At 36.3% G+C, this 22,692-nt stretch overlaps 1 protein-coding gene and 1 pseudogene across 5 annotated transcripts in view; one reads left to right on the top strand and one right to left on the bottom strand.

Annotated features, from left to right (window-relative positions):
- CATSPERE (catsper channel auxiliary subunit epsilon) overlaps positions 1 to 22,692 on the bottom strand; it is a 157,329-nt gene that overhangs the window by 56,703 nt on the left and 77,934 nt on the right. For all 5 annotated transcript variants that reach the window (XM_032317865.1, XM_032317869.1, XM_032317868.1 and 2 more), the window contains 2 exons: positions 12,671 to 12,777; positions 6,145 to 6,637 (listed from right to left, as the gene is read on the bottom strand). In XM_032317865.1, coding sequence (XP_032173756.1) covers positions 6,145 to 6,637; positions 12,671 to 12,777 — 600 coding nt within the window. The remainder of the gene's footprint in view (positions 1 to 6,144; positions 6,638 to 12,670; positions 12,778 to 22,692) is intronic.
- LOC116576678 lies at positions 20,200 to 21,415 on the top strand (annotated as a pseudogene).

The raw sequence follows: 22,692 nt of genomic DNA, 5'->3' as shown, positions 1-22,692 counted from the left end.
TTGTGCAGAAGAAATATTTGAAGAGATACTATCCAAAAATACCACTAAAGTAATGAATGACATTACCCCAGAAATCCAAGAAGTTCCCTTGAACCACAAACAGGATACATACAAAGGAAATCATATCTAATCAATAATAAAAGTGCTAAAAACCAAAGATAAGGAGCAAATTCTGAAAGCAGCTACAGATAGAAAGACACATGGTATATATGAGAATAGCGGCATGAATAATGGCTCACTTCTTACCCCAAATGGTTAGAGGCCATAAGATAACAGAATGATGTTTTTATATATTACTCTATAAGCAACAAAACCCAGCCGTCATCCTAGAGTTCTGTATTCAGTGAAAAATGTCCTTCAAAAATGAAGGGAAAAAATAAAGACACTTTTACACAGACAAATGCTGACAGAACTTGTTATACAAGAAAATTCAAAGACATTCTTCAGGCTGAATGGCAATGAGTTCAAGAAGAACTCTGGGTATGCAAACAGAAATAAAGCATACCCAGGAGAATATAGATGTAAAAGACTTATTTTGTTATCAGTTGATATTTATATACCTATATATCTTTAAGACAATTGGCATTTTTAAAAAGATTTATTTATTTATTTGAGAAAGGGAGAGCATGAACAGGAAAGGTAGGGGCAAAGGGAGAGAGAATCTCAAGCAGACTCCACGTTGAGTGGGGAACCTGACTCGGGGCTTGATCTCATTAACCTGAGATTATGAGCCAAAAACCAGAGTCTAACATTTAACTGACTGTATCACATAGGTGCCCCATATGACAAAAGCAAAGCTTTTAACTTTTTAAAGCAAAATTATTAACAATGTATTTTGATAATGAATCTTGGAACACTGAAAAAATAAAATAAAGTTTAAAAATAAAAAATAAAACAAAAAATTGCATTTTGAGATTTATAGCATATTTAGAAGTAAAATATGAGAGTATAAAGGGTAAAAAATGGGTATAAATGGAATCATACAGTTATTAGTTTCTTAACACTATTGTGAAGTATATATTTGAAATTAGGCTCTGATAGATTAAAAATTATTGGATAGCCAAGTGTAACCACTAACAAATAGTTCTGAATGAAGAAGAATCAATACAGTAGAAGACACAGAGATACTGAAAAATACAGGATTCATTCAGAAGACAAGACAAGAGAAGCAAAAGAACAAGTTTGATAGAAAACAAATGCCAAAATGTAGACCTAACTCCAACCATAGCAATAGTTATGTTAAATCTTAGTGGACTGAAGACTGTAATGTTAGGGCACAAGTTGTCACACTGGAGAAGAAGCAAGGCTCTGCAGTTTTTAAGAAATAGAAAACCACAGCATGAATGATAGTAAAAGGATCAAAAACAATGATACACTCTACAAGCATGAAACATAAGAGAGCTAGTGTCTACCCTCTGAAAGAGATCAGACAGTAGAAGACTGAATACATCAAAAGCTGGTGAGATATGGAACTAAATGAAAAAAGCTGCTTTCAATATTTTATGTCTTAATTACTATAGCCTTATAATAAAGTTTGATATGTAAAAGAAGAAACACTAGGCTATTCCATCCCCTTCTAACCCTCAGCTCTTTACTCTCTCATATATATATTTTAGAATCAGTGTGTTGAGTGCCACAAAGTAACATTGCAATTTTAATTCGACTGGCATCAAATCTATAGATAAATATGGGAAGAACTGAAACACTCTTAAAATTCTGTATTCTAATCCATGAACATGATAGAGCTAGCTACTTATTCAGATCTTCATTAATATTTTTGATATTTTATTTTGATCTCAAACAAGATCTTATACACTTTTAGTGGCATTTATTTTTAGATATCTGTAATTTTTCTTTCCACCTTGAATTTCCATATGACTTTTGTTTTTTTTTAAAGATTTTATTTATTCATTTGACAGAGAGAAATCACAAGTAGATGGAGAGGCAGGCAGAGAGAGAGAGAGAGAGAGGGAAGCAGGCTCCCTGCTGAGCAGAGAGCCCGATGCGGGCCTCGATCCCAGGACCCTGAGATCATGACCTGAGCCGAAGGCAGCAGCTTCACCCACTGAGTCACCCAGGCGCCCCTCTATATGACTTTTAGAATCAGCTTCTCAATTTCTACTGCATATGAGAGAATGACGAATAACAGCTGCCCACTGGGTTTGTTACAGTGTGTAGACATCCTAATGGTATAGAGTCTTTTCACCACTGAAGAAGGCTCCACACACCACTGGGTCTGGAACTCAGAACCCTGAGATCAAGCCAAGATCAAGAATTGGATGCCCAACTGACTGAGCTATCCAGGTGCCTGCAACTAACTGGAACATCAAATCTTAAAAGAAAAAAAAAATCCAATTCGGCAACTGATGTTTTTTAATTAGTGCTCTGGCCATTTAAATTTAATGAAATTATTGATATGTTTCTATATAGCTCTACCATTTTATTTTTTACTTTGTATCCTCTGTTTTTAATCCTAGTGTGGTTTTTTTTTTTTTGCCTTCTGCCTTTTTTTTTTTCATTTTCTACTTTCTTTTGGATTATTTGAAAAATATATTTTTAGGGGGTGCGTGGATGGCTCAGTCAGTTAAGCATCTGCCTTTGGCTTGCATCATGATTCAGGGTCTTGGGATCGAGGCCCACAAAGTGGTCCTTACTCAGTGGGGAGCCTGCTTCTCCCTCTCCCTCTGTCTGCTGCTCCCCCTGTTCATGCCCTCTCTCTTTCTCAAATAAATAAATAAAATCTTTAAAATATATATATTTTAGTATTCCAGTATTCCAGTATTTCATTTTATTATTATTATTTTTAAAGATTTTATTTATTTATTTGACAGACAGAAATCACAAGTAGGCAGAGGCAGGCAGAGAGAGACGGGGAAGCAGGCTCCCTGGTGAGCAGAGAGCCCGATGTGGGGCTCCATCCCAGGACCCTGGGATCATGACCTGAGTCAAAGGCAGAGGCTTAACCCACTGAGCCACCCAGGAGCCCCAGTATTCCATTTTAATTTATATATTCATCATTTACTTTTTTAGTGGCTGCCCTAGGGCTTATAATTTATGTCCTTACCTTTCACAACCTACTTAGAATTAATACTTTAATATTCTGAGTGGAATAAAAAAACCTCACTACTCCATAGGTTCCTTTTTCCTTCCTCATTTATGTTGTAATTGTCCTATATATCGAGATACATTAAAAGCCCCACCAGAAAACGTGTTTTAAGTTTTGCTTTTATAGATATTTGCTGTCATACCTATCTTAAGGAAATAAGACAGGATAAGGAACTTATATATTACCCATACAAGTACCATTTCTTTATTGTTCTTTATTAATTCCTGACTTAAAAATTTTTCCATTTCCTTTCCAATTGATAAGCTTCTTAGGCATTTATTAGAAGAGGTCTCCAGGTAGCAAAGTCTCTTAAGTTTTCTTTCATCTAAAAATGTCTTTATTTTTCTCCTTAATTCCTGAAAGACATTTTTGTCTAGATATAGAACTCTGGGTTAGTATTTCTTCTCTTCCCATTTAATGTTGCTTCATCAGCTTCTGTCATTTATGACTCCTGAGGAGAAATCTGCCATCACTTGAATCATTGTTCTCCTTGTACAGGCTACGTCATTTTCCTCTGGGTGCTTTCTATTCTTCCTCCTCTGGTTTTCAGTAGTTTATGAATTTCTTTGCAATTATCTTGTTTGGAGTTTGCTGAGTTTCATGACCCTATAAGTTTATATCTTTTGCCAAATATGGAATGTTTCTAACCATTAATTATTCTATTATTTTTTTCTACATGATACTCTTTCTCCTCTCCTTCTTGAAACTTCAGTGACATGAATGCTAGACATTTTGGTATCATCCCACAGGTCTCTAAAACTTGGTTTTATTTATTTATTTTTTTTGAGATTTATTTATTTCTTTTAGAAAGTGAGAGAGCAGGAGAGGGAGAGAGAGTCTCAAGCAGATGCCATGCTGAGCACAGAGCCTGACATGGGGCCCGATCTCATGACCCTGAGATCAGACCTGAACTGAAACCAAGAGCTGGACGCTTGACCAATTGCACCCACCAGGTGCCCCAGACTTGGTTCAGTTTTGACAGCTTTTTTCTATTGTTTAGATTGGAAAATTTCCAATTGAAATTTTAACACTTCAGTTTTATTGACTATTTCCTATGTCATGTCGTCTCCATTTTGCTATTGATAATATCTAATAAGTTTTCAACGCAGGTATTCTATTTATACTCTAAAATATCTGGTTTGGGTTCTTTAAAATAGTTTCAAACATTCTTGTTCTTCACGATTGTTTCATCGAATGTGTATAGTTTTAGGTTGACAATAATTTGATTTCAGTTCTTTGAGTATTTTGCTATCTTCTGGCTTCCACTGGTCCTAGTTACTTTATTGCCTTGCTTGTAATTTGTCGTTCTTATCTGGATACTTTTAATATCTTGCTAGTCTTTGACTGCCATGCAACTTGTGACCGTGCAATTTGATTATTTTGTGTTAAGGGGTTTTTATTTTTTAACATATCAATTGGAATTTATTAGTATTTTTGGACTGAAGATTGATCTCTTTCTTGAAGTCTGAAAAAGTCTCAGTTCTTCCCCATCTCTCCAGTCTTTCATTTTGGAATGCTGATTAGATGTATGTTGGATCTTTTCTTTTCCATTCTCTTTTCTCTCGTTCTTTTTTTCTTGTTTTCTATTTCTTTTTCTCTCAGTCTTTTGTTTTGTTTAATTTCTTCTCATCTAATTTTCAATTTAAGTTGTCCATTGAATTTTAATTTCAATTTCATTATTTTACCTAAGCTTATTACATAAAATGTAATATTTTAACATATTAAAACTTTTAAAATACAATCCACATACCGAAAATGGACTGGATAGAAAAATACATTGCTGGAAGATTTGTGCAAAGCAAGAGTAATGACCATGGAGATTTAGAAATGGAATATTATCAGAATTCCCAAATGTCACCCATGCTCTCTCCCAGTCACTATGTTTTTCCTTTCCAGGATAACCACTACCCTAAATTTTATAGTAATGGCTTTCTTGCTTTTGGTTTTACTAACTGCCTGGCCATTTGGTAGATTCCTTTTTCCCTATGTTTTCCATTTATTTAAATCTATTAAAGATATTTTGTATTTTGCCAACTCCAATACCTGATGGCTTTGTAGGAATGATTCTTCTCTTTATTGTTTCTGCTGGCTCTCACAGCATCTAATGTTTCATTGTGTGTTTTGTCGTTTTTTACTGTGAGCTCAATTTTGTCAGAAGGTTATCTGTGAGAAATTTTCAAAGCCTGACTTGAGGGTTTATTTCTCCAGAAATTATGATGTTCAATTCTGCTCGGTGATAGCCTTAATGTTTTTTAAACTACACAGGTCCTGGGAATCTGGGCCCCAGAGTCCATGTGGGTTGATTTCTCATCACAAATTCTAAAGACAGACTTTTCTCTCTTTCTAAGAGTTAACGCTGGGATAGATTTAATTATGTTGGGAAAGTTTTTGAAGGTTCTTGTTTTATGAAAAAATGATTATCAGATGCCCTACCTTGCTCAGGCCCAAGGCCTTGAGTCTAGGTAAAAGAGGTCTAAATATTTAAGATCAGCACATGAGCTTACAGCCGCTGAGATTGGGAATTGGCTTATGCCTCTCCATTAGTGATCTTGGACTACCCCATTCCTCTCAGGATTTCTCCTATTTCCATACAGGTATAGCTATTTGCTTTTAAAAACGTTTAAAAATTTTACACAACATTTTAAGTGTTTTGTAGTGGAATAAACTTTAGGATATCTTATTCCCTATATTGCCAAAAAGAGGAGTTAATTCATTTTTTGAGAATACATAGACTTTTTGGGGAAAATAATTTTTTGGATCTTTTGCCCACGTCAAGGTTAAACAAAACTCTCAGAATATGGCTAAATGACTGCATAATAATAAATAAGATTTATTTTATTTCTTTTGTTGGAAGTGTATCTCTATAAAGAGGCCTCTAAAAAGTTAGGTTAGGAAGATGGACTCATTTTCACCATAAATAAAATAACTCTGCAAGAAAGCTGTACAGTGTAGTCTCATATTTCACTGAATTAAATAATATAGTAAATAAATCTAAATGTGTAAGTGTAATATACATATATATATAATCTTTTACTAACCTTTAATAAATAGTTGATCCAACACCATTTTCTTGTTGTAATACCAATAATTCCACTATTGGGAAGATTTTCACTTACTCCCAGCCTTTTGAACTCATTAAAACTTTTTACGTAAAGAACGCCATTTATTAGAAAAAATATTCCATCCCGTGATAGGCTCACATCAGATACATTGTGCCTTTCATCATCTGTCAAAATGTTTGGAGGCACTCTGACTCTGGTCCAGCTGTGGAATGAGTCATTTGTTTGAAAGGTCTCCATATCAGCAACCACAACAACAAATGAAGGAACACAAGCAGTCCAGGCTGCCATTAACTGACTACCACGTGGTGAAGAGATTGGTAAAAACCCAGGAATCTCAGATACTGTCATCAAAGGAAAGGCCAGCACAAAAAGAAAATCTGTAGTAAAGCAATCTTGAAAAGCCACTTGATTTCCTTTAATCTCCTTTAGCATGTCATCAAATGTTATTGGTACCACAATATGCCAGGTCCTAAGAAGAAAAAAATAGAAAATAGAAAAATAAAATGACCTCTCTCTCTTCTCTCATCCAAATTGTACATTGTTTCCATTTATCATTAAAAAAATTTTTTTTACTTTTACAAACATATATCTGGGTTAAACAAATCAAATAGCACTAAAATGCTATCTTTGCCCCATTTCTCCTCATTTATCACTCTTGTTCCCAAAGGAAAACAGTCTTGACTCTTACAGCTCTTTCATTTGCAATGTGTCTTCAAATTCTCAAATATTCTTATGCTTCTCTCAGTATATGATTTTACACATTATAGATTGGCTTCTTACATGCCAGATGAAGATATATTTCTCATAAAATGTAAGTATTTATATGACTTCTCCCAGTATCACAGTGTTTAGATTAATCTGTAGTACATTACATTGTTTTACTATGTAAATATTGTTTACTACTATGTCAGTTATTTTACTATAATTACATTTCATTTATACATATATATTCATGAGGTAATAATTCTCCCAGAGGTAGTAATTATTTCCTTTTGAAAATTTATTGTTTCCTAAGTGTTCCAATAGGTAATGTGGAGTTCCACAATATTTTCCATGTGGTAAATGTGGAGATAATCTAGCACTTGCTTCATTTCATTACTCTTTGGGCTGAAGCCACCATTTACTGGATCCTGCGCTTTGTTCTTTGTTTTGTTAAAGCATATTCTTCAGTACCTCTCTGTGAAAGTATATATGAACATAAAATTTTGGGACTCTGAATATCTGAAAATATTTTATACACCTGCTGGATAAATTAGCTAGGCAGAGACTTCAGAAATCTGAGGGCATTTTCTCCAGTCTTTTTGTATTAAAGTTTCCTAATGAAAAGTCAGATGATACATTGATTCTTGTTATTATTTAATGGGTTGCCTTTCTATAAGTTTTTAGGATCTTCCTTTTTTCTCTTGGTATTCTAAAATTTGACAGAGCTGGGTCTATCTATTGAGCGGATATACAGAGGAATTTGTGAAAATAAGAATTCTCCTATGTATCTCAGAAGTTACGAAAAATTCCAAGGAGAGTTTCTTATCAGGGCCATCCAGGAGACATGAGGCTATAGAAGTTCAGTAAATGTCTTGAATTTCCTCTTTGCTCACTGTGTACATACTTGGGTGATGGCATTCTGCCCACTCAGGATGCGGTCCTGGCAGGTTGAGGGACCCGTGTTAGGCAGCTGTAGGGTTATTACCAAACCTCTGTGCCCTAAACCATGCCACCATGAAATGCGATGCAATTACTGCTTTTTGCAAGCCACACTATTGACTCTAAAACATCGGTTTCAAGTACAGTTTCTGCGATCATCAGTACCATCTTTTACATTGTCCATATGTGTAGTCACATTATAATGAGGTATTGATGACTCTTCTGTTTGGATGGAACTGTTTATCTACAAGGCCTAGAGAGAAGTCAACACTCAAGGCCTGGTCAGAACATACTGAGCATTTCAATTTTCCATGTCTATCATTTTGATTTCAAGTGTTTGATTTTTTCATTGTGATTATACACTTTTCAAAATCTTTTCTTACTTCTTTCCCATTTTATAACATGTTAGTTTTCTTTAATGTATACAATATCTTCTCCTATTTCTATGAAGATGTTATTTATGCTTTTTTGGATCATTTCTTTTGCTTCCTGCTATCTTTTGTTTCCTCTGAGTTCCATTGCTCTCTTTATTGATTTAGGTGTCCCATGTTCATGTTAGAAGCTTTCTGCAATTCTCTCGTAGTCTTTGGTTCTCCTTTAATATATAGGAGAGAAGTTGTAACAAGTTCTGGGTCAGTTCTTAGGAATACTTCTCACTCCTCTAGTGCTCCATTGTGCTTCTCCCCTTCTGACTCCAAATTTAAGTTATTTTAAGTAGGTCTGATCATGTTAATTCAAAGAAGAATCCTCTTCTATCTTGCTAGGAGGATATATGCTAGGTTTCCATATTCAGGGAGCAGAGCTGGAGGAAAGGACTGAAGGCACACTGGAGGGTTCCCATCCCTTTAGAATTCCCTCTGCAAGCTCTTAATTAACACAATTTCATGCTCTGCTATGTCAGACACCACTTCTCTCTCTGCTTTCTACTTTCTGTTCTTGCTTCCCTTCCCATTGTTTCTCCTTGTAGGACTGCAACTATCTTAGTGAGATAAAGGGAGAGAATAGAAATTAAATAATGCATTTAATCTGTCATGTTTTAATTTGTCTCCTTTAAACTGAATTTCATTTAGTCATGTTCTGCTTAGAAACATGGCCCTTTAATTATATCCAGGAAAAAAAATTCAAGCTATTCCAAATGATTTTCAGGAAATTTCCATATTTTTTCCTATTTAATTGCACTCGCCATTTTGTACTTCAGGTGTGCTCTTCCTGATTGCTTACTGTTTGTGTTCTTCCTCTCTCGGAGCGCCTGTTCTCTCTCCCCGTCTTCATGTTCCATTGTCTTCGTTTGTTTGTTCCATTGTCTTTTAAGTTCTGCCCAGAACCATCTCTCCAATTTTGCTTTCTTGTTTTACCACAGAATGTATCTTTTATAAGGATAAACTTTTCTAAACCCAGAGTAGTCAATCATGTGGACGGTATTCTATGGCATCCAAAGCAATATTTAAAGAAAACGAACCGGGACGCCTGGGTGGCTCAGTTGGTTAAGCAGCTGCCTTCGGCTCAGGTCATGATCCCAGCGTCCTGGGCTCGAGTCCCACATTGGGCTCCTTGCTTGGCAGGGAGCCTGCTTCTCCTTCTGCCTCTGCCTGCCATTCTGTCTGCCTGTGCTCGCTCTCTTTCCCTCTCTCTCTCTGACAAATAAATAAAATCTTAAAAAAAAAATAAAGAAAGAAAACGAACCCCTGATATTCTCTATATATGCACGTTTTCTTTGTGTTTCTTTTAAAATACCACTTATTCGATAATTTTATTATTAATGTATCATATATACAAAAGGTTAAAGAATAATACAAAGATGAACATCTGTGTACTAATCACCCAGATCAAGAATCAGAATGTTACCAACATCTTAGAAATGTCCTATGCCTCTCCTTTCCCCATCCCCACTTGCTTACACATAATCACAGGCCCAATTTTGTGTTTACATTCCTGTGCTTTTTAAAAACTAGTTTTTCCACAAATATCTTTTTAAACAATATGGAACTACAAGGAGAAATAGAAAAATCCACTAGTATAGTTAGAGATGCAAAACTCCTCTTTCAGTAAGTGACAGATCCAGCAGGCAGAAAGTCAGTAAGGACATAATTGAACTGAACAGCACCATCAATGAAGTGTATCCAATTGACATTTAAAGAATATCTCATCCAACAACCGCAGAATACACATTCTTCTCAAGTTCATATGGAACATTGACCAAGACACACTGTATCCTGGGTCAGAAAACACATCTTAAGAAATTTTAAAAAGTAGAGAGTATACAAAGTATACTCTCAAAATACAATGTAATTAACAGAAATCAAGAACAGGGAGATAGCTGGAAAAATCCCCAAAGATTTGGAGCTTTCAAGGAAGAAATCTTAACTGAAATTTGAAAATATTTTGAACAAAAGGAAAATGAAAAATGTTTTGAACAAATAAAAAATACAGCTTACTAAAATTTTTTTTCCAGCTTACTAAAATTTGAGGGCTGCATTGAAAGCAAGGCTTGGAGGGAAATGTATGGCATTAAGTGCATATATTAGAAAAGAAGAAAGATCTAAAATCAATGCTCTAAGCTTTCACCTTAGAAAACTAGAGAGCCCCCAACTCCCTTCTCCTAACTCCCCATGTCCTCCATGCTATTTGTTATGCTCCACAAATAAGTGAAATTGGAAGGGGAGGGGAACCATGAGAGACTATGGACTCTGAAAAACAATCTGAGGGTTTTGAAGGGGCAGGGGGTGGGAGGTTGGGGTACCAGGTAGAGGGCACGGATTGCATAGAGCACTGGATGTGGTGCAAAAATAATGAATACTGTCACGCTGAAAATAAATTTTAAAAATTAATTAATTAAAAAAAAAAGAAAACTAGAGAGCAAAAGCAATACAAACCTAAAGGAAATGGAAGGAAAAAATGGCAGCAGAAATGAGTAAATTGAAAACAGAAGAACAGTAGAAAAAGATGCCCTAATACCCAAACCAGATAAAGACATTACAGGTAAAGTCGCAGACCTTTTGAACTCATCAATGTGTAAAAAGATATATACCACAGCCAAATGGTATATACATGAAGTAAAAATGGATGGAATGAAGGGGGAAATAGACAATCCAATAATAATAGTTGGAGACTTTGATATACCACTTTCCATAATGGGGTGGAACAACTAGCAAAAGATTGACAAAGAGACAGAACACGTGAACAAGACTCTCTACCAACTAGGCCTAACAGACATCTACAGGACACCCCACCCAACAACAGCAGACTAAACATTCTTCACAAGTGGGCAGGGAAAATCCCCCAAGACAGACTGTATGTTGGGCCATAAAATAAACTCCAATGCATAGAAGAGAATTGAAACAGCACAGATATTTTCTCTGACAACAAAGAAATGAAATTAGATACCATATGACTCAAAATTTCAATCCTAGGTATACACACAGGAGAAATAAAAACATTATGTCTGCACAAAAACTTGTAAATAAATGTTTACAGCAGCACTATTCATAATAGCCTGAAAGTGGACAAAACCAAAACGAAATTTTTTAGAAGTTGGCATATCCATGTAATGGAATATTATTTGGCAATTTTTATTCCTTTTTAGGAATGGAATACTGATACATGCCACAACATGGATGAACCCTGAAAACATGCTAAGTGAAAGAAACCGGTCGCAAAAGACCACATACATTGTATGATTCTTTTAATATGAAATATCCAGAATTGGCAAATCCATCGAGACACAAAATACATTAGTGGTACCAAAGGCTAGGAGGAGGAGAGAATAGGGTTTCTCTCTGAGTTGATAAAGATGTTGTAGAATTAAACAAGAGTGATAGTTCCACAACTGTGTCAATATACTAAAAGCCACGAATTGTACACTTTAAAAGGGTGAATCATAGGAAGCTCCGTATAGTCAATAATAGAGAAGAAACAAAAGGTGCCTGTAACCTTCCTACCGGCCCACTAAATCAGACAAGCCTTTAGTTGGTTTTTATAATGACGGTTTCTCCTACCTCCCTATCTCCCAAAGTTTCGCAGAGTCAGCAAGAATTTTGGCCCCAGATTATTATGATTGTTTAAAACATCTTCTCTCTCTGAACATCACCCTTCACTTTGCATCTCCCGAAATGTGTCTGCTTCCTCCGGTCTCTGTTTGAAGGCTCTTGTCTATGCTGCCTCTCTGTTTGGAGTGCTCCCCCAATTGGCTAACTTTTATTTCTTTTCAATAATGTAGATGTCCCCTCTTCAGGGAAGTCCAGCTTGATTCCCTTTCATCCGAGCCTCGATTCGCGCACCCTCTCGTCCATTTCACCTGGGTTCGCCTCTGTCTGTTTACTTAAGTCCCAACTAAGGTAAGATCACTGAGGGCAGAAATTGTGTTTTGTAGATATAAGCCCCTTGCCCTGTGTCTTGCTGTAATAGATTAAGAAAGGCTGTCTAAACACCATAATCACTTACTGAATTAACAGATTTTACTTTCAGGTGGAATCTGTTGTGTTATATGTGTGTGCTGAGGGTGCCAGCGGTTGTGGCATAAGTTACACCACTGGGGTTCACTTTTTTGGAACCGGCAAGAAGCATCTGGAGATAGTGCCAGAATTTGGTGACATCCTGAATGAGGCCCTGGGACTGAAGTTTAGCTGTTAATATTGGTTGTAAAATGATAATCCAGAAGTGTGACTGGCAGTCTCTAAGTTGGTAACTAGTTCTGATTATTTCAGTTTTGGGGGTGCATCTTGAAAGAAGCTACTTGGAAATTATACATATTACATGAAATTCCACTAAGGTTTTAGAGTAAATTTCTTTTACTTTAAATTTGATAGTTATTTTACTAAACTGAAAAAATAAAATTTATGTATGAAATTTTAAAATTAAATACCCATTCTCCATTTTGTCATGTGGCAAATAAGTTTTTCTCTTCAGAGTTGTGTATATGCCAGGCTTCTGTCCCAAAGTGGACAACTGCTTGGTAAGTACTATAGAATTCTGTAAAAAAAAAAAAAATCCTCTTTTCACTTTTCATAAATAAAATTATTCTGAAATTAAGTCATGATATATTGACTTTGACATGTTAGCTAAGACATTATTTATATTTATACATTTACCAGACTTTCAAGAGTCAGGGTTTTTTTGTTTGTTTTTTACCATATAGTTTCCTCCCCATTGAACTTTATGAAACACAAAGAAGTTGTAATACCATTTCTAACATGTTGAAAAAACTATACATAATCAGATTTCCAAATGAATTGAGATTATGGGGACCTTTAAATAAATGCCCTCATGTTTTAATTTCAATGAACTGTGCAATGGAGTTTCTAAAACTAATCTGTTAGAATTGTTTCTATATGAATCTGACTTCAAAACAACCTATTCTTTAAAAAAAAGATTTTATTTATTTGAGAGAGAAACAAAACACAAGTGGGGCAGGGGCAGAGGGAGAGGGAGAAGCAGACTCCCTACTGAGTGTACAGCCCTATTTGGACCCTACTCAGACCCCAGGCAGGGAATCACATTGGGGTCCACATGGGGCTCCATCCCAGGACTCTGAGATCACCACCTGAACTGAAGTAAGACACTTAATCGACAGCCACCCAGTCACCCGCAACGTAATCTTTCAAGGTAGGTTTCAAATGACATCTGGAGGCTCTAACAGAAATTCTCTTTGTCTAACAATAGATCTGACAAGCCTCCTCTTTTTCTAATGAGATTTAAGGAGTAGTTGAATTGAAGGGAATTTTTCCCAGTAGGTATTTTTGGGATGGAGGCAATGGTATTATTATAGGGAATTCCTAGAATAAAAAATCAGATAATGAGGGTCAGTCCAAAATTCCACAGCTTCTGGGGCACCTGGTGGGCTCAGCTGGTGAAGCCCCTGACTCCTGGTTTCAGCTCAGGTTCTGGTCTCGTGGTCCTGAGATCCAGTCCACTTCCAGCTCCATGTTCAGTGTGCAGCTTGTTAGAGATTCCCTCTCTCCTGCCTCTGTCCCTCCCCCTGCTCACACACACACCCTCTCTCTCAAAATAAATAAATAAAACTCTTATATAAAAAATAAATAAAATAAAATTCCATGGCTTCCTTCTGCCCTAATCCTCCAATAATGCTCCAGTTAATTTCCTAGAAATGTCAACCATCAACAAAGGAGCCTTTGAGATCGCTATGATGAATCTCAGTTAGAGAGTATTCATTGGGACTGTGGGGTTATCTAATAGGATTTAACCTAATTTTGAGAGTGACTGTGGTCAGGTAAGGCCTCCCTGAAGAATACACATTTATTGATTTTGATAGAGAAGCATAGATTTGTCTCTATATAATAAATAATGGATATTTTAAATTTTATTTCTAAAAATATTATTCACTATTCCAAATTTTATTTTAATTTTTTTCGCTATTCAGAATCTTAAATACAACTGTCTTTCATAGAACTGCAAAGGAAAGGAGTAACTGTAGCATAGAATAAGACAGGAATAAAACATAATAAGTGACACATGCCAAACATATAATAGAAAAAAGGATAGTTTAAGAAAATTTAAGATAATCACTCAAACAAGCTTAAAAACATGTTTTATGGAAAAAAACGTTTTATCTATAAAATATGTTTTTAAACATGTTTAAATATATAATATATATTATATATAATATAAAATACATATATAAATATGGCAAAAATTAACACATAGAAATTATAAAAATAAATAAAAATAAAAAACACTATTAGTATATTTCTTAGAATTTACCAAGTGTAGGCATCCGTTATGTATCCACAGAACTAGCAGTCTATATAAACACCATTTTTAATGACACTATGGTAGTCCATTGGGTGAATTATCATCATTGACTGAACACTACCCTACTGGACATTGAGGTACTTTTTTATTTTTTCACTTTTATGAATATTACTGCCATAAATATAATCAGATGTACTGTCTTTTCCACAGTAAGGACTATTTCTTTTAATTATATTCTGGGAATATGATTACTGGGCCAAAAGCTTCATATATACACTTTAAAACTCTTGATACATACTATTGAAATGTTTCTGAAAGGACTCTGCCAGTTTATTGTTAGTAATCTACGACAGAAGAAATTTCATTAATTAAAAATAGAGCTTCCCTATGACCCTGCAATTGCACTACTGGGTATTTACCCCAAAGATACAGATGTAGCGAAAAGAAGGGCCATCTGTACCCCAATGTTTATAGCAGCAATGGCCACGGTCTCCAAACTGTGGGAAAGAACCAAGATGCCCTTCAACGGACGAATGGATAAGGAAGATGTGGTCCATATACACTATGGAGTATTATGCCTCCATCAGAAAGGACGAATACCCAACTTTTGTAGCAACATTGACGGGACTAGAAGAGATTATACTGAATGAAATAAGTCAAGCAGAGAGAGTCAATTATCATATGATTTCACTTATTTGTGGAGCATAACAAATAGCATGGAGGACATGGGGAGATGGAGAGGAGAAGGGAGTTGAGGGAAATTGGAAGGGGAGGTGAACCATGAGAGACTATGGACTCTGAAAAACAATCTGAGGGTTTTGAAGGGGCGGGGGGGTGGGAGGTTGGGGGAACCAGGTGGTGGGTATTAGAAAGGGCACGGATTGCATGTAGCACTGGGTGTGGTGCAAAAACAAGGAATACTGTTATGCTGAAAAAAAAATTTCATGATGCTGATATCAAACTCTGTATTATTATTTTTTAAAGTATTTTTCTAGTTATAACATCAATATATGGTTATAGAAACTTAATATTCTATCTCATTTTTTTTTAGCAGCATTTGATACATTGGACTAATCTCCCCCTTTGAAACACTCTCTTACTTGGCTTCCATGTTACCATTTGCTCCTTGCTCTATTAGAGATCCCCAGGCTTGATCCCACATTCTCTTCCTCCCAGTAGCATTCTCACAGTACGTTCTCTTCCTAGGTAATCTCATTTAATCACATGGCTTCAAGTATCATTTAATTCCTATAAAACTGCTCAAATTGTATGACCCAGATCCCAAATTTTAAATCTAGCTCATATCCATGTACCTAACTAGATTTTTTAAAAAAAGATTTTATTTATTTATTTGGGAGAGAGAGAGAGAGAGCATGAGAGAAGAGAGGTCAGAGGGAGAAGCAGGGAGCCTGATGTAGAACTCGATCCCGGGACTGCGGGATCACGACCTGAGCCGAAAGCAGTCGCTTAACCAACTGAGCCATCCAGGTGCCCCCCCCAACTAGATTTTTAACGGTGATTTTGCTTGTCTTTCAAACACTTCAATATGACCCAAACTGCACTACTGCCTCGAGGTTCTGCCTCCTAAACCTGGATTAAAGAAGAAAAAAAATCTCACCACCCAGAAGAGAGTATAGTTCACATAATACAGCTATGAGAAGAATATTCCAGACAGAATGAACAACAGTTACAAAGAGTCTGAGGGAGGAGAGGAATTATTACGATTGAGGACTTGAAAGGAAGATAATGGCTAGAATGTAGTAAGAGAGAAATAGTACAGGAAAAGGTTAGATGAAAGACAGGCAGGAACCACATCATGCTAAGTATCATCGGTCCGGGAAAATAGTTTGGATTTTATTCTTAGTACAATGGGCAAATGTTAAAAGATGTTTTAAAATAGAATGATAACTACTTTTTTAAAAATAGTTTGACTCACAAGAAGTGAGTCAGCTTTCCCCAATGACAATAACTTATATAATCTTAGTGCATGTCAAAACCCAGGAAATTGATGGTAAAACACTGCTAACTCATGCATGAATCTTACTAAGATTTCATCATTCTTTCTACAAAGTGCTCCCTTTTTTGGTATAGTTCTGTGAAATTTTATCATATGTCTAGATTTATGTAACCATCACCACAATATAGAACTGTTATAGAATACAAATTATGGAACCGTTCTGACACAAATAAGAAACTCCCCCCTGTTAACCCTTAAGAGTCACAACTGCCTGCTAACTCGAACTTCTGGTAACCACTTATCTGTTTTCAATTAGTACAGTTTTGTCACCTCTAAAATCTTCTATAAATGGAATCATACAGAATGCAACACTTAAAATTGACTTTTCAACTCAGCATCCATCCAAGTTATTGGGTGTATCAACAGTGCATTCTTTAAACATAAAAGGTAAAACTATAAAATCTCTGGAAGAAAACAGACAGAAATCTTCATGACACTGGATCTGGCATCAATTTAAAAAAAAAAGATTTATTTATTTATTTATTTATTTATTTATTTGACAGAGAGAAAGAGAGCATAAGCAGGGAGAGTGGCAGGCAGAGGGGGAAGCAGGCTTCACACTGCACGAGGAGCCTGTTGCAGGACTCGATCCCAGGACCCTGTAATCATGCCCTGAGGCAAAGGCAGACTCTTTTTTTCTTTTTTTTTTTTTAATATTTTATTTATTTATTCGACAGACAGAGATCACAAGTAGGCAGAGAGGCAGGCAGAGAGAGAGAGGAAAGCAGGTTCCCTGCTGAGCAGAGAGCCCAATGTGGGGCTCGATCCCAGGACCATGGGATCATGACCTGAGCCGAAGGCAGAGGCTTTAACCCACTGAGCCACCCAAGCAGACTCTTAACCGACTGATACACCCAGGTGCTCTGGCATTGATTTTTTTGGGGTAAGACTCCGAAAGCATAAGCAACTAAAGGAAAAATAGACAAATGAGACCTCATCAAAATTTAAAGCTTTTGTGTACCAAAAGACACTATCTAAAGAATAAAATGACAACTCACAGAACGGAAGAAAATATTTGCAAATCACATATAATACAATGGATTAATATATAGAATATATAGGGAACTTCTAAAACTCAACAACAACAAAAACCAATTAAAAAATAGGCAAAGGACCTGAATAGCATTTATCTAGAGAAGATTATACAATAGCCAATAAGCACATGAAAAGATATTCAATGTCACTAATCATTAGGGAAATGAATATCAAAAGCATGGTGAGATACAACTTCACATCCATTAGGATGACTATTATTAAAAATAAAGGTTTTATTGATAAATTTTGCCAAGAATTTAATGAAGAATTAATGCCTATCCTTCTCAAACTCTTCTGAAAATTCAAAGAGAACAAAATGCTCCCAAACTCATTTTACAAAGCCAGCATTACCCTGATACCAAAGCCAGAAGAGGACACTACTAGAAGACAAATTATGGTCCAGTATTTCTGATGAATATAGGTGCAAAAATTTTCAACAACATACTAGCCAACCAAATTCAATAGCACATTACATAGATCATACATGATGATCAAGTGGGATTTTTCCAAAGAAGACATAAAAATGGCCAATGGGTACTTGAAAAGATGCTCAACATGACCAGTTATTAGGAAAATGCAAATCAAACCCACAATGAGATGGGTTTGGCGATTAGGATAGCCTTAATCAAAGACAAGAGATAATAAATGCTGACCTAGATACGGAAGAAAGAGAACCCATGTACATTGTGCAAATGGTACAGCTACTATGGAAAACAGAATGGAGGGTTATAAAAACAAACAAACAAACAAACAAAAATAGGATGACCATATGATTTAGCAATTTCACCTTTGAGAATATATTCAAAGGAAATGAAAACTCTAACCCAAAAGATATCTGCACTTCCGTATCATAGCAGCATTATTTATAATAGCCAACACATGGAAACAACCTGTGTCCAGTGACAGAACAACAGGTAAAGAAGTTGTGATATACTATATATACAGAGTGGAACATTATTCAGCCATAATACATTGAGTTAACAATGTATTTGTGACATTTGTGACATTTGTGACAAGGAAATCCTGACATTTGTGACAACATGAGGGCAATTATGTTAAGTGAAATAAATCAGAGAAAGACAAATACTGGATGATCTCACTTATATGGGGAACTTTAAAAAAAAAACAAATTTATGGAAAAAGAGATCAGATTTATAATTACCAGAGGCAGGCAGCTGGGGAAGGAGAATTGAAGGAAGGTGGGGAAAGACACAAACTTTATTTATAAGATAAGTAAGTACTGGGGATGTGATATACAGCATGGTGACTACCATTAATGCTGTTGTATGGTATATAGGAAAGTTGTTAAGAGATCAATTCTTAAGAATTCTCATCACAAGAAGAAACCCACCCACCCTCCCTCCCTTCCTTTCTTCCTTCCTCTGATTTTTCCTTTTTTTTTTTTTTGTATCTATATGAGATAAAAGATGTTAAGTCAATGTATTATGGAAATGACTTCAAGCCTTAAACTAACATAGTCAAGCCTTAAGCTAACATAGAATGTCAATTTTATCTCAGTAAAACTGGAAAAAATTAAAAAGCAAAATTAACAAAAGAGGAGTGACATCAATAAGATGGCAGAGGAGGAGGTTCTCTCACAATAACAATTTAACAGCTCTCCATGGGCAAAAATAGCTTTGGGAGAGCTCCAGAGTGTTAAAACTTCAGCAACCCAGTGAAGCACAAAAACTGAAGATGCTCCACAGAAAGTACAGGAGGCACTTAATCTCCACTACTCTAACCATCAGTCCAGCACAGTTCAATGCCAAGAGGAATTCTGCTGGCTACAACTTCCCATGAGGGAGAAGGAGAGCAGGGAGGTCCCAGCAGTCCTCACCACTACCATGAACCTCCACAGCCTTCTCTCCTGAGGGCCCCTGCAGTCTTCACCAATGTGGATCCCAGCATATGAAAGCATAAATCTCACTGGTATAGAAAACTATTTAGACGAATGCAGAACATGGTGAAATTGTAATGGTGATGTATAAATTATTTTTAAAGCTAATCTAAAAGAGAAAAAAGAAAAATTGTTAATGGATATACAATGCAAAAAGAAGTAAAGGAGTCTCTGACAATAAGAACACAAATGGGGCATAGTAAAAATGTAGTTTATATATGTAATTGAAGTTCTATCAATTTAAAATAGACTCTTTAACTACAAGATAATTTATGCAAGCCTCAAGGTAATCACAAAGAAAAACCTATAGTAGAGATACAAATAATAAAAAGGATCATGGCCAAGCACTACAACACCCCCATCAAATAGCAAAGGAAGACATCAATAGGGAAAGAGAGGAATAAAGCAGCTGCAAATTAGACAGAAAACAATTAAAAAATGGTAATATTAAGTCCTCACCTATCAACAATTTCTTAAACGTAAATGGATTAAATTCCCCAATCAAAAGGTATAGAGTGTCTGAATGGATAAAAACAACCATAAGCCAAGATCCAGGAATATGTGGTCCACAAGGGATTCACTTTAGACTTGAAGACACACATAGGCTAAAAGTGAAGTGATGGAGAGGGGCAGGAGGGGCAAGTTGGGAACAATGGCTCTAACGCTGCCAGGCAGCACCTTCTCCTCCTCACCCAGGTGCTAGCAGTGATCAAAAGAGCAGCCGTGGCCCCGAATGAAACTGCTCCTGGGCGGGATGTGCCTGAGCCTTGCAACCACATGGCTAGCACAGAGGATGTGGACTCTGTGGAACACAGCCACCCACTCCCTTTAAGTGAATGTGACAAGGGTACCATGGTGGCAGCAGGTGGCAGGAAGGGGAACTACCAGTAGGATGTGTACAATGGAGAGGAGTTATGCTAATCATTACAGGCTGTCTTTTTTCAGAGTTACCTTGATCAAGGAACCCAGATTTTAAACAACAGAGTTGAGAAATCGGGCTGGTTGTTTATTCAATTATATCACTCTTTTGTGTCATCTGTTTTTAAACTGTTTATGTCTAGAACATCTATCAGTGGGTTGCTAGGAAGAGGCTCAATGTTTGTGTTTTCACCAGATGAGTTTTTTTTTTTTAATTTTTATTTTGTATTTATTTCTTTTCAGCATAACAGAATTCATTGTTTATGCACCACACCCAGTGCTCCATGCAATACTTGCCCTACATAACACCAGATGAGTTTAAGAGAGTGCTAAACACTAATGCAGACTGGAAAATCCAGAGACTTCTTGATTTCAGTGCTGGATATGGAGAAGTCACAAAAATCATGAGCCCTCATTTTGAAGAAATGTATGCCACTGAGCTATCTGAAAGTATGATATGGCAGCTTCAGAAGAAGAACTACAGAGTACTTGGAATAAATGAATGGCAGAATGAATGCTTCCAGTATGGTGGCATCAGTTGCTTGAATTTGCTGGACTGATATGATCAGCCTGTGACTTATTAAAAGATATCAGAAGTGTCTTGGAGCCATCTAGAGGCAGGGCCATCCTTGCCCTGCTTTTACCCTTCCATCATTATGTGGAAAACAGGTGGCAAGTGGAGAAACCATCAGAAATTTTAGAAATCCAGGGAAGAACAAGTGAGTAGTCTGCCTTAAGTTTTCAGAAAAGCTGGTTTTGTTATGGAAGCTTTCACCAGACTTCCATACCTGTGTCTAGGTAACATGTATAGTGACTACTACATTCTGGATGGTGCTCTTTTTATTTTCAAACCTGTACAAACATGTTGGAGGCCCAAGTCTTCAGGGCCTACACCTACAGGGAAACTGAACAACATACTCTTGAATAACCACTGGATCAAGGAAGAAAACAAAAGGGAAGTTTACAAAGATCTCAAGAAAAACAAAAACAAAAACACAACTTATGGTATATTTCAAAAGCAGTACTTATGAGGGAAGCAATAAATGCCTATATTAAAAAATAGAAACAATCTCAAATACACAACCTAACTTTATACCTCAATGAGCTAGAAAAAGAACAAACTAAGCACAAAGTGAGAAGAAGAAAAGAAATAATAAAGATCAGAGCAGAGATAAGCAGAGAACACAAAAGCAATAGGAAAAAAAATCAATGAAACTAAGAATTAGTCTTTTGAAATATAAACAAGATGGACAAATCCTAAACTAGACTAAGAAAAAAAAAAAAGACTCAAATAAACAAAACCAGAGGGGCACCTGAATGGCTCAGTGGGTTAAGCCTCTGCCTCGGCTCAGGTCATGGTCTCAGGGTCCTGGGATCAAGTCCCCCATCGGGCTCTCTGCTCAGCAGGGAGCCTGTTTCCCCCCCAACACCCCCGTCTCTCTGCCTGTCTCTCTGCTTACTTGTGATCACTCTCTCTGTCAGATAAATAAATAAAATCTTTTAAAAAATAAATAAATAAAACCAGAAATGAAAGCGGAGACATTACAATAGGTGCTTCAAAAATAAAAAGAATCATAAAAGACTATTATAAACAACTATGTGCTAACAAATTAGATAAACCAGAAAGGATAGATAAATTCCTAGAAACATACAACTAGTAACACTGAATCAAGAAGAGAAAGCCTGCACAGGCCAATAACAAATAAAGAGATTGAAGCAATAATCAAATATCTCCCAAGAAAGAAAACCCAGAAACAGATAGAAGGATTCACGGGTGAATTCTATCAAACATTCAAAGAAAAATTAATACGAATCTTTCTTCAATTCTTCCAAAATCTAAAAGAGGGAACACTTCCAAACTAGTTTTATGACGCCAGCCTGACTGGTACCAAAACGAGACAAAGACACCAGAAGAAAAGAAAACTACGGGCCAATATCTCTGATAAACATAGATGCAAAACTCCTTAATAAAACACTAGCAAACTGGGGTGCCTGGGTGGCTCAGAGGATTAAGCTGCTGCCTTCAGCTCAGGTCATGATCTCAGGGTCCTGGGATCGAGCCCTGCATCAGGCTCTGTGCTCAGCAGGGAGCCTGCTTCCCCCTCTCTCTCTGCCTGACTCTCTGCCTACTTGTGATCTCTCTCTCTGTCAAATAAATAAATAAAATCTTAAAAAAAAAACACTAGCAAACCAAATTTGACAGAACATTAAAAAGATTACACACCATGACCACATGGGATTCATCCAAGATTCATGCAAGAAGTTGCAATATATGCGAATAAATCAATGTGATAAACCACATTAATAG

This window comes from Mustela erminea, chromosome 17 (genome assembly GCF_009829155.1).
Source record: "Mustela erminea isolate mMusErm1 chromosome 17, mMusErm1.Pri, whole genome shotgun sequence".
In the NCBI taxonomy this organism is placed as follows: Eukaryota; Metazoa; Chordata; class Mammalia; order Carnivora; family Mustelidae; genus Mustela; species Mustela erminea.
This window is presented reverse-complemented; position numbering and strand designations above follow the sequence as displayed.